At 44.4% G+C, this 12,294-nt stretch overlaps 2 protein-coding genes across 3 annotated transcripts; both read right to left on the bottom strand.

The window, feature by feature from the left end:
• Positions 1-3,045: 3,045 nt before the first annotated feature.
• On the bottom strand, positions 3,046-5,332 carry LOC109616920. The gene is made up of 6 exons (XM_034288182.1): positions 5,259-5,332; positions 4,934-5,078; positions 4,593-4,740; positions 4,455-4,491; positions 3,980-4,208; positions 3,046-3,074 (listed from the first exon to the last, which is right to left on the bottom strand). The coding sequence occupies exons 1-6, from the start codon at positions 5,271-5,273 to the stop codon at positions 3,046-3,048; spliced, it is 603 nt and encodes a 200-aa protein (XP_034144073.1). The 5' UTR covers positions 5,274-5,332.
• Positions 5,333-6,238: 906 nt separating this feature from the next.
• LOC105021824 (L-lactate dehydrogenase B-A chain) lies at positions 6,239-12,184 on the bottom strand. 2 transcript variants are annotated; one of them, XM_010889767.3, is made up of 9 exons: positions 12,070-12,159; positions 10,097-10,391; positions 9,485-9,621; positions 9,109-9,226; positions 8,756-8,929; positions 8,077-8,250; positions 7,640-7,757; positions 7,301-7,424; positions 6,239-7,108 (listed from the first exon to the last, which is right to left on the bottom strand). In XM_010889767.3, exons 2-9 carry the CDS (start codon positions 10,149-10,151, stop codon positions 6,941-6,943), a joined length of 1,068 nt encoding a protein of 355 aa, XP_010888069.1. In that variant the 5' UTR covers positions 10,152-10,391; positions 12,070-12,159; the 3' UTR covers positions 6,239-6,940. The 2 variants fall into 2 exon arrangements, with proteins under 2 accessions (XP_010888069.1, XP_010888071.1); XM_010889769.3 differs by lacking the exon at positions 10,097-10,391 and having other exon boundaries at positions 12,070-12,184.
• Between the last annotated feature and the right edge of the window lie 110 nt (positions 12,185-12,294).

Raw genomic sequence — 12,294 nt, 5'->3', positions numbered from 1 at the left:
GTGGAGAGTACTTGACAGGCTGGTTTTGAGGAAGCTTTCGATAGATGTAGTCAGTATTTTTCTGACCTTGTTTGTTGCCTTCTTCTGGAAATCTTCAAGTGATAGCTTCTGAATAATGGAGGACGGAGAAACAACAAATCCTTCCAATCCATCCTCTGGAATAGGATAGACTTTGGCATCCAGATTGTCCAATGAAGGTTCAGTGCCAGATGCCAACATTTTCACTTTCACAGCAATGTCTCGAAAAATCTTAGCCGACTGTGGATTTTCCTTTTCAGATTTGTCCAACAGGCCTTCAAAAACAGTTATCACATTTTCTGTTGCAGTTGCAATGCAAGGCTCAACATCTAATTGGTCCTCTGGATTTGTGTTATCCTCAAAAATATTCTGAAACATGTAAACCATCTTTTCAGTTGCCTGAATAGCAGAGGCATTTGGAGAGAACTCTCCTGAAATGGTTCTGCCGATGGTCACCAAGAAAGCTGAGTTAAGCTGTTCAACCACCTTTTGGATAAGATTAACAGTCAGCTCAGGTGGGCAAAAAGACAAGATCTCATGGTCGGACAGTTTCTTCTGGACACCTTTGATTACATTTTCTTCAGGCATTCCTCTCACTTTCACTGAGCTCTGTAAACTTTAAACAAACAACAGTGCATGATCCAACCAGACTGATAAAATATTTGCAAACCAAGTCCAACAACTTTATTAATCTAGTATTGCAAATATAAATATAATTAACTCAACCCTGGGCATTTAATGTAAACACTGCTAAAAAAACTTAAGGGAACACTTAAATCACACATTGGGTCTCAATGAATGAAATATATTAAAGACTGAAAATCAAAGTAAACAATTGAAATCACAGGATGTTCCAACTTCTGTGAATTTCATCATGGCAACTCATAATGTGACTCACTAGTGTGTCTGGCCCTATGTGCCTGTATGCACTCCCGACAATGTCTGGGCATGTGCCTGATTAGATGGTGGATGGTGTCCTGGGGAATCTGCCCCCTGACCTGGATCAGGGCATCAGTGAGCTCCTGGACAGTCTATGGCCGCGTCGGATGCACAAGTACATAACGTCCCAGAGGTTCTCAATTGGATTCAGGTCTTGGGAATGTGAAGGCCAGTCAATGGCATCAATGCCTTCATCATCCAGGAACTGCCTACACACTCTGGCCACATGAGGCCAGGCATTGTCTTGCACCAGGAGGATCCCAGGGCCCACTGCACCAGCATATGGTCTGATGACGGGTCTGAAGATTTCATTCCGGTACCTAACAGCAGTCAAGGAACTGTTGGCTAGCACGTGGAGGTCTGTGCGAACCTCCAAATACAGTGAGCACCATAATTAATTGGACAGTGACAATGTTCTTGTTATTTTGGTTCTGTACTCTGGCACCTTGAGTTTGAAAGAATACAATGATAATGAGGCTGAACTACAGACTGTCAGCTTTAATGTAAGGGCATTTTTATACATATTGGATGGACCATTTAGAAATGACATCATATTTTGTACACCCCCCCATTTGAAGGTACTACAAGTATTTGTGGAATTGGCTTCACAGATGTGTGTCGTTAGGCAGGTGTATTAATTTGTGTCGTTAGTGAATGCAGGAGAGCTGTTGATGAATTGTCTTAATTCTAGACTTTGCTATTGCCTTTGCAGGATGTTGTAGGAATTTGACAACATGAGGAAGATGCAGGTGTCGATGCAAATGAAGCTGGCCATCATAAGGCTCAGAAATGAAAAGCAATCAATTAGGAACAAGTCAACAGTTTGGTTCATCATTAACGAGAAAGAAAACCACCGGTAAACTCACTGATGTCAAAAGACCCAGTTGACTGAGGAAGACCCCTGTAGTGGATGATTGGAGAATACTGTCTACGGTGAAGAAAAAAACCCTGACAACAGCCTAACAGATCAAAAATTGTCTCCTGGATGCAGATATTTCAAAATCTGCCATACGTAGAAGACTATACCAGCAGGACAACAGAGGGTACATTATGAGATGCAAACCACTGATAAACCAGAGGAACCAAAAGACCAGATTACAGTTGGCTTAAAAGCACCTAAAATAGCCACAGAAGTTCTGGGAAAAAAAAGTATTGTGAACAGATGAGACAATGCTCAACATGTGCCAGAGTGATGGAAAGAAGAAAGTGTGGAGAAGAAAAAAATGCCCATGATCCAAAGCATACCACCTCACCTGTGAAACCTGGTGGAGTGGGTGTTATGGCTTGGACCAGTATGGCTGCCAATGGAACAGGCTCACTTGTCTTCATTGATGATGTGAGTGCAGACAGAAGTAGAAAAATGATTTCTGAAGTCTACAGAAATATTTTATCTGCTCAGAGAAAACCAAATGCCTCCAAACTCATTGAATGGCACTTCATCATGCAACAAGACAATGAACCTAAACATACTGCTAGAGCAACGAAGGGGTTTTTGATGGCCAAAAAGTGGAACATGTATTTTATAAGCAGAAGAGGAGACTGAAGGCCACAAAAAATAAAAGTACCCAAAACAAGCAGGAACTGAAGATGGCTGTAGACCTGGCAGAGCCTGGCAGAGCATCACCAGGGAAGATACCCAGCATCTGGTGATATCAATGCATCGCAGGTTTCAAGCAGTCATTGCATGCAAGTGTTACTTTATTCTACATTGTTAAACTGTTGGGGGGGGGGGGCTATGTACAAAAGGTTTTATACATTTCTAAACGGTTCATCCAATATGTATGAAAATACCTTCGAATTAAAGCTGACAGTCTGCATTTTGTCACTGTATCCTTTCAAACTCAAAATGCTAGTTTACAGAACCAAAATAATAAAGAAATGGTCACTCTCCAATGAGTTACAATTCTCACTGTACTTGGAGGTTCGCACAGACCTCCACGTGCTAACCAACAGTTCCCTGACTGCTGTTAGGTACCGGGATGAAATCCTCCCCAGGTCATCACTGACCCACCACCAAATCGATCAAGCTGGATGATGTTGCAGGCAGCATAACGTTCATCACGGCGTCTCCAGAATCTTTCATGTCTGTCACATGTTCAGTGTGAACTCGTTCTCATCTGTGAAGAGAACAGGGTGCCAATGGTGGACCTGCCAATTCTGGTGATCTCTGGCGAATGCCAGTCAAGCTGCACAGTGCTGGGCTGTGAGCACAGGTTCACACTAGAGGACTTTGGGTACTCATGCCACCTTCATGGAGACTGTTTCTGACAGTTTGTTCAGAAACATGCATACCAGTAGCATGTTGGGGGTCATTTTGTAGGGCTCTAGCAGTGCTCCTCCTGTTCCTAGTCACACAAAGGAGCAGATACTGGTCCTGCTGCTGGGTCGATGCCCTTCTACGGCCCTGTCAAGCTCTCCTCATTTAACAGCCCATCTCCTGGTATCTCCTGAAAGCTTTCGAGACTGCAGTGGGAGATACAGCCAACCTTCTTGCAGTGGCACATGCAGCTTTGTCATCCTGGAGGAGCTGGACTATCTGCGCAACCTGAATGGGCTGCAGGCACTGCCTCATGCTACCAGTAGTGACAAGGACACTTGCAAAACGCAAAATGTGAGAAGAATCAGTCAGGAAGGACAAGGAGAGAGCAATTGTCTGTCCCTTTTTCAGGGATGTCTTGCTGTTGCCTCTCCAGTACACCTGTACTCACTTTCATTTGCACCAAACCAGGTGACATTGATTCACAATCTCTTCTGGTTCCTGACTGGACAGGATGATATCCCTGAAGTGTCATTGACTTGGTGTTATACTGTGATGATTACATGTTCCCTTAATTTTTTTTAGGACCATATTAATTATTAATGCATCGGATGTCGTAAAATGCACCTGCTACAAAGCTGTAAAATACAATATATGTACATTTCAATGGAGAATCACACACACACACACACACACACAGAATGCAGGAAACAGACCTAGTGGGCGTTCTGGACCTGAAAACGAGCACTCCACCGCCACTCGTACGCATCTCTTTTGCCAGATACTTCACTTCCCTGATGAGCTCCAGTCTTTCCTGCTGAAAGGCAGCAAAGGGTTTGGCACTGCGGGCCCTCTTGGGTAAGTCAGTGTCGCCCCCTTTACAGCCCGTCTCTCCCAGCATGCGGGCCAGGGTAGGCAGCAGGATGTGCAGAGTGGACTGGGTAATGAACGTCACTATGGTCTTGCACAGCTTGACAAAATGTTCTGAGGTCATCTGTATTGAAGGAACATAACCAAGCTAGTTTGTCCATGCGGTTGTGATGTGTGGTTGTCTAGACAGTACCCAGTTGATATCCCTATTTAGTCCATCTACTTGGGGTTACTGGAGATGCCTCTTGAACACGATGGGTCCTAGCACCCCTGGTTGAGAGCCACTCATTTACATAACAGATAATCACTCATTGAATTTAACACAATTATACCCCCACATTCTATGACAAAGGCAAATAGAGAAACTTACAGGGGTTTTTAGTGCTTTACAGAGTGCCTGCCACTGCCTAGGGATGGAAAAATATAAAGAGGTTTTAGTTATAGTTCAGTTACTGCTGCATAAAAGTTAAGAAATGTTTTTACATTGCAGGGAAAACCTATAACATACTCATTGGTGAGATTTCGCATGAATGATTTGAGGATCGGGTAGCAGTAGCCCATCTCATGGTTGTTTCCGGGGCTGATGGCGAAAGTACACACTTTTTCCTCCAGGTGATGGATCACAGTTTCTCTGTCCAGAGGTTTATGTGTGGATCCTAAAGATGTGTGTCATAGAGCAAGTATAAGAAAATTATAGATGGATTTTCATTTTCTCTCTAAAGATGCTGTAATGGATTCTAACCATTTTATCTCACTGCACTAGTGACTATAGACTACAGTTTCATTGAAAACAGATGCATGCACATACACAGAAACAGAGAACCAATCCTAGAGGGCTACACCTCTGACCTGCATCATTGTCCACGGCCTGCTCCCCTGACTTCTTGGAGCTACAAGTCCTTATGTTGGCCTCCATTTTGGGCTGGTACTCCAGTTCCTCCTCAACATCCTTCTTCCCCTCTCTCTGAATACAGTCATCACTCCTCTGTACTACCTGTAGGACATATAACTAATTATTTTATTAGTTCAATGTCAGATTATATGTTGATGGTGATATGGTGATTAGGTATATCACCATAAGGCTACAGCCATTTCAGTACAAAATTGATGATTGGATCTTGTTTTACATTATTAAAGCAAATGCCTGTATGTTTACATAACTAATTTGGCTTACCTTATATTCCTCCATAACATTTGGTGTATTTCAAAATGCATTCAATTGTCTGTGCTGGTTTCATTGAAGTCGAGTTATGATTGAGGGCAGAATTTGCCGAGATATTTCACTGTCAATTGGGTCTATGACATGGACCATTATGACGTCTGAAATAGCTAGCTTTGGAGAGGGGGCGTGGCGCACAGCATAGTCAATAACTTAAGTCTCATAGACATACCGCGTTCGCGACTATGCTCGTTCCTCCCTCGTGAGGATATATCTTGGTATTACATGTTAAATGCACTTCTCGGCGCTGTCATTAATGTGCGAACCTGAAAGCTAACAAGAACCATAAGGGTTTGGAAAGCTTTTCCCGAAAAAGTTTTAGTTTGTGCATTACCACTTTACCAAAACACACGAATGCAGGGTACCATATTATACAGAGTATCTACATATTTTGGAAGGTTATATCTGCTTTGTCTGAAAATGTTTCACTTATATTTCAGTTGTACTGTGTCTGGGTCGAGTTTCCTAAATGCATTTTATGCACGCATATTGGTTTGTCGGAGTGCTTTTGCAATAGATTTAAAAGCGTTTTTTTTCTTCCACAAACTCTATACACCTAACGTTCTCTCACGTTAAGGCTTAAAGCACTCAAGGCATTTGAAACACATTTTTAGCACGGCAAATAGACACCCTGAAAATTAGATGATTGGTTCAGGATGAGTTGATATATTAAAAATAACATACCTCAAGTCTTCACATGGCTTGACAACCTCTTGAATGCCATTTCAGGTGCAGCAGTTATACATCACCTATGTAACATTAATTAGATACAACTGAGGCCTAGAGCTCAGTTGAAGTATGATATGCTTTAAAATTGTTCATAAAAACAAAGTATCATGGAAATACACATTTGCATGATAATAACAAAAATTAAATGTTGATACATTTCAGTCATTCAGTGAATAACAAAACTTATTAATTACAGCACCAATAAATATTTTTTCTTTCTTTATTTACACTTCACAACAATTCACACATTTCCCTTAATTTTGACAAGGGAAAAAAACGACTGAAGCGTTCACTTATCACAAACCTGAACAATAAATAATTTAAATAGCATAAACAGCATTTATGTGCCTAAACAGACTTTAACCTGCCCTCCTTCAAAAATCAGTTCTGTCTCCAATCCCCAGAAGCCATGGAAGCTAAAAGGACTAGCAGATTGCTGGATAGTGTTGGAAACGGTGTATAGCGTTTGCCCCAGATATAGGATGAATTAGCAAACAGACCAAACCCAGATTAGTAATGAAGATGTAATGCATTTGGTGGATTGTAGGTTGCTGCGGATAAAAGCGTCGGCTAAGTGACACGTTGAGCGTTAGGTGATAGAGAAATTACTGTGTCTATGTCCCAATGACGCCTACTGCCTCCAGAAATATGCACTTGTTCACTGACTTAGAAGGACACCATTCTGCGTCCACTCCCACTAGACCACACCACCACCATCCTGCGTAAACTCCCACTAGACCACACCACCACCATTCTGCGTCCACTCCCACTAGACCACACCACCGCCATCCTTTGTCGGCAGCGATGTAAACAAGCATACAATTCAGGAAAGAAGGAGATGTCTTTGCGATGCACCTCGTGGGCTTGAGAGGAGTGCTGTGCCCACTGCTTCCTTTTTTTCATCACGTTTACACGTCCGTCAGATCCTTCTGGATTCCCCACAGCGTGTCGGCGCTCTCTTTCAATTGGCCAATCTCGTCGTCAGTGAGGGTCATGTTGACCACGCTGGCCACGCCTCCTGAGTTCAGGATGCAGGGCAGGCTCAGGTAAACCTCGTCCTCGATCCCGTACATGCCCTGTTATTGAGATCAGCCACAGTGCAGTTTGTATGTTTTCATGCCTATGTCCATAAACAACGACATGCAAAAACATTTTGATGGTGCATTTTGTTATTGTGAATGGCGATGAGTGGAATGCGGTAACTGAGGCCCGACTATCACTGCAACCTCATAGCCAATGTATGAATGCATGCGTGCGTGTCCCCTCACCTTGACCATGGTGGACACAGGATGGATTCTGTTCATGTTTCGGATGAGGCTCTCCGTGAGGTCAGCCACACTCAGTCCGATGGCCCAGTTAGTGTAACCCTTCAGCTTGATCACTTCATAGGCACTGAAACCCAGACAGGAATGGTTTTACATCTCACCCTGTTGCCTTGAGCTTTGGGAAACAGGCACATAACCGGAAGGTCTCCCATTCAAAGCCCAAGGTTGACTCTTGGCCAAACTGTCAAAATGAAGCCCGGCTTTGATGTTTCAATCCAACAAAGCCTGTAAAAATAGTTTCCCTCTGGGAGAAGTTTACCAACAGTTCCACTTTGATGTTACCTGTCAACCACCTGCTTGTGCGTCTCCTTCCAGTTTTCCTGGTCGTCGTCAGTCCCGATGTCTGGGTTCAGAGTCTGTAGGTTCACTCCCGCTACATTAGTACCACTCCAAACAGGGACTGGGACACACACACATACCTTTTACTATCAACGTGAAGACTGAAAATGTAGTACCATTCAAAAATAACTAACTATTTCACCTAACCCCTGACTCAAACCTGACCTTAACCCAGCCTTAATGCCTAAAACTAAGCCTAATTATAACCCTAAACTTACACCAAGTCAGATAAAGTGTGAGGACTGACCAAACGTCCTAGCTTTGCATTGTTTTACTAGGAACACTCACACACACACACAGATAACTCCGGAGCCCAGATGAACAGCTCTCTGTCTCACACCTTTATCACATTCCACCGTCCACCCACCTCCCACACTCACCACTGGTGTCCCCGTGCTCCCCCAGGATCCAGCCATTGAAGCTGCTGGCGTGGATGCCCAGTTTGTCGGCCATCAGGTACCGGAATCGGGCCGAGTCCAGGTTGGTGCCGCTGCCGATAACGCGGTGCTTGGGCAGACCACTCAACTTCCAGGTCACGTACGTCAGCACGTCAACTAGTACAGGCAGGTAGAGACACCAGGGATAGGACTACACCGGTCTGGACTAATGTCAGGCTTTGTGTGTGTGAATTCTGTGGGCGAGTTCAATCAATCAATCAAATGTATTTATAAAGCCCTTTTTACAACAGCAGTTGTCACAAAGTGCTTTACAGAGACACCCGGCCTTAAACCCCAAGGAGCAAACAACAATAGTGTTGAATTTCAGTGCGTCGGCCATCAGGTACCGGAATCGGGCCGAGTCCAGGTACCGGAATCGGGCAGAGTCCATTCAACACTATTGTTGTTTGCTCCTTGGGGTTTAAGGCCGGGTGTCTCTGTAAAGCACTTTGTGACAACTGCTGTTGTAAAAAGGGCTTTATAAGTTCAAGTGCTAGTCATGTGACGCCTGCCTAAAATCAAGAATATCACTTTAATTTACAGGGCTGTAGTCAGCTGAACTGCTGTGTGTGTTTGTGAATGTACACTGTGTGTTCATATGACTGTGTGTGTGTGTGTGTACCTGGGTTGGACACCACTATGATGATGCAGTCAGGGGAGTGTTTGACGATCTGAGGGACGATGTGTTTGAAGATGTTGACGTTCCTCTGGACCAGGTTCAACCGGCTCTCTCCTTCCTGCTGGCGTACGCCCGCCGTTACCACGACGATGCGCGAGTTAGCCGTCACGGAGTAGTCTGTCCGCGGGAGACCGAGTTGGTTTTAGTCTAACGTATTTGACAATTTCTGGACGCACATCAAACCATGGCGTGATAATGCCATCCTGATTGACACCAAAATGTCAGAGAGGACCTGATACACAGGACCACCATCTATTACCTAAGCTTTTCTGGATTCCTGGGGCCCCACTGCTCACCTTTGCCGGCAACTATCTTGGGTGTTTTGAGGAACAGGCTGCCGTGCTGCAGGTCCATCATCTCTCCCTTCAGCTTGTCCTCCATCACATCAACCAACGCCAGCTCATCAGCCAGCTCCTGTAAGAGAAGAGACGGGGGAGAGAGACAGCGGGATGAAAGGAGAGGGAGAGAGATGAGACAGGCCGAGAGAGGAGACATGTGAAACTGTTCCAGTAGGAGTGAAAGAGAGAGTGTGAAGCGACCACGCTAAGAGGCGAAGACAGAGCGCTGAGTAATCCTCTGGTCTAGACACAGCAGGATGGTAACACCGAAGCACCACAGAATTCTAGGCCACCGTAATCAGACATGTACCGTGCTATAAACAACAGGTCTTACCCTGAGCAGGATGCTCACAGCACAGGCCATGCCCACCTGGCCAACCCCCACCACCGTCACCTTGTTCCTGGGCGGCTCAGGGGTCCCACTGAACAGGGGAGTAATGAGCTTCTGAAGGATGGAGGCCATGTTGAATGCTGGAGTGGGAGAACGTAGAAGGGGCCCGAGGGAGAAGGGCAGACACAGAGAGGGAGAGGTGGCTGGGTGAGAAAGACTGGGGTGGAGGGGGCATGACCGCGTCTTTTAACATGTCCCAAGAGACGTAATATTCCAGCCCCCACAGACAAGAAGCACAAACAACACTGACTGATCCTGCAGGGTTTCACTGAATAAACAATGCACTGGTAGAGAAAAAAACGTGTGCCCTTGAGATAACAGCATCATTGCAGAGATCTAGAGATTACAGATTAAGACCTCAGATTCTACTGCTTAGTCTAGAGTGACTTTCACCTGCTAGTACCTACACTCGTCGCCTACACAAACAACCATTGATACAATCAGCAGCCTACCGAATCCCAATCCATGTCGTCATACAGATCCTGTCTGTCCCAGTGAAACGCACCAAACAACCCCCGGTACAAACAACAAATCACTACAAATGTGTATACTTGCTTTGTCTGATAATGCTCCGTGCCGAAATGTATAAATACCAACATGTAATTAACATGTCAGGCTAGACCGGAGCGGACGAGAGCGGCGCTGCTTCCACAACACTTCACGACCGTATCCAGACTGAGTCCAGGGAGAGCAGGGGAACGACTCCAGTGGGTTATCTGCAGCGCTTCAGTCATGTGACGCGGGCCCAAAACCAGGGTGAACTACGGTGTGTCTCGGTCGTCCGCAGCTGAATTACCCGAGGAGTGACAGGATGACGGGGGGAGCAGCGCAGACCGGTGTGCTGCTCTTCCTGTAATTTAATCGGATGCCAGACTCGACTGTTAAATTAGTTACCCTGTAATCCTGTAACGGCTCCATCTGCCGCACCTGTCCTGCGCCTCTAATCAACATAAAGACCTACAAAATACTTCAGGCAAACGATAAGTGACTTCAGCCTCCGGGCCAAACTATCGGGGGCGTACAGTAAAACGTTTGGCAGCTGCGTTTAAGTTATTATAAGTAGGATTTGCCACCTCTTTTCAAGGTCATGATAGTTAAAAAAGGACGCTACGCACAATGATAGGAACAGGCTAACGTTTTAGTGAAGTAGCAAAGGGCTGTTTCATTCACAGCATGCGTAAATCTATATTGAGCAGTTAATCCTTATCCGTTTGACAAGGGCGGTAATCCAATACGGGCCATTAATAATGCAGTTTTTTCCCATAATGACATTTGGATTATTCGAATACCCATGTAAACATGATTCAATGTCAACACACTCAGATATCCATCGAATGGAATGACATGAGACATCGCAAAGACCGTTATTCCCCTGAGCACAGACCTTGTTAAGGGGCGACATGGGATAGTGTAAACTAGTGATTAGAGAATCTAACCAGTAGCCTAATCAAGTGTCACGTGTCCTATTTCTGAGCAATGCATTTAGGCCCAACCCTAACAGTTCCCAGGTAGTTTCTGAAAATCAGGTATTCTTCTCTAGGCCTACTCTGTAAACTAAAGGTAACAAAACAGATGTCTCAGACATAGCTCACGTCGACAGACCACAGCACAAAGCACGAAAGATGCGCAAAGGTCGTAAGCATTTTCATTAAAAAACAATACATTTTGTTCTGCTTTATATGAACTATATTCTATTCTTTTTAATTTGGGTAAGCTTCGACGTTTTATAGTTAATTTCAGGGATAGTCTACGTGTTAAATATACTTGTTAGCGTTTCATACTTAACAGCCCTGTTACAGGACTACACGACAAGATAGTAATACGCCCTTGCTCTTCCATACACGTGATGGTTGCTTAAAATTATTCCTTTTAAGTTTTATGGGATTCGTATTCAGTACTAACATTATTTTAGTGTTGTAATTTGTGTTTGGTCCCGTTGAAATGAATGGAGAAAAAAACGGGTAATGTTGATCAATGCCTGAGAGCATAGTCGGAGGCTGGATTTGAATTGGAAGCGGGAATTCAGGGTGAGGTAAGGTGGAGGGCAAAATTAGGCAGATTCACTTTGCACCACAAATGAATAAACATAGGCTAACACTCGGTGTTCTTCAAAATATGTACATATAGACAGTAGCTCTTCAGGTCATTAACACTCGAGAGGCAATGAATGCAATGTAAATCATGTTAAACTGCATTATCGATCTTTTTATGCTATATATTCAACAGGCTCAGCCGTTGGTAGTTCATCGAATTGCTAGGCTTGACGAGGTATGTAGACAACATAGATTTAGAAACCATTTTGAATGCAAGGGTAAAGTAAGCCATTAACCCGTAACCGGTTAGCGTGGTTCACCCTACTAAAGTTTGTGTGCACCCACTTAACTGACCTCCCTAAAACAATTTATACTTCCAGTTAAATCACAAAGTTGTACGACTCCGCTTCAAAAGTCTATGAATGATTTGTCTAGTTATCTCCTCAACAATGCTGTTGTTCCTAAATCCCAAACGGTTTAGCCTAATTGTCTTACCCTTCTTCGTGCAGCTGACTGTCTCCAAGTTCTTCTCCTTGCTTATCGGACTGCTGTTGCAGAATGCAGTAATCTACAAGCTAAACGCCCCCACCCCACACACAGGTGTGCAGCTTCTGTAAAGGGTGACATGACGTCTCGGTCAGCTGATCCGAGTGTCATGGTGATAAAACAATTCTCTTGCCACAGCACTGATCCAAAATACTTGACCTGGAGCCAGTTTCG

Source organism: Esox lucius, chromosome 19 (genome assembly GCF_011004845.1).
Source record: "Esox lucius isolate fEsoLuc1 chromosome 19, fEsoLuc1.pri, whole genome shotgun sequence".
NCBI classification, from domain to species: domain Eukaryota; kingdom Metazoa; phylum Chordata; class Actinopteri; order Esociformes; family Esocidae; genus Esox; species Esox lucius.
The sequence above is the reverse complement of the archived record's forward strand: the minus strand, read 5'-3'. Positions and strand labels throughout refer to the sequence as shown.

What these genes read in the sequence shown, in the direction of transcription:
- LOC109616920 (XM_034288182.1), bottom strand. An exon ending in GGCCGTGGACAATGATGCAG is followed by an intron (nt 4,741 to 4,933) that starts GTCAGAGGTGTA and finishes ACACATCTTTAG; the next exon opens with GATCCACACATAAACCTCTG. An exon ending in GTATCTGGCAAAAGAGATGC is followed by an intron (nt 3,075 to 3,979) that starts GTACGAGTGGCG and finishes TTCTCTTCACAG; the next exon opens with ATGAGAACGAGTTCACACTG.
- LOC105021824 (XM_010889767.3), bottom strand. Translation starts at nt 10,151, where the DNA reads ATGTTAATTACATGTTGGTATTTATACATTTCGGCACGGAGCATTATC. An exon ending in ACGGAGCATTATCAGACAAA is followed by an intron (nt 9,622 to 10,096) that starts GCAAGTATACAC and finishes CTCCCACTCCAG; the next exon opens with CATTCAACATGGCCTCCATC. An exon ending in CAAGATAGTTGCCGGCAAAG is followed by an intron (nt 8,930 to 9,108) that starts GTGAGCAGTGGG and finishes TCCCGCGGACAG; the next exon opens with ACTACTCCGTGACGGCTAAC.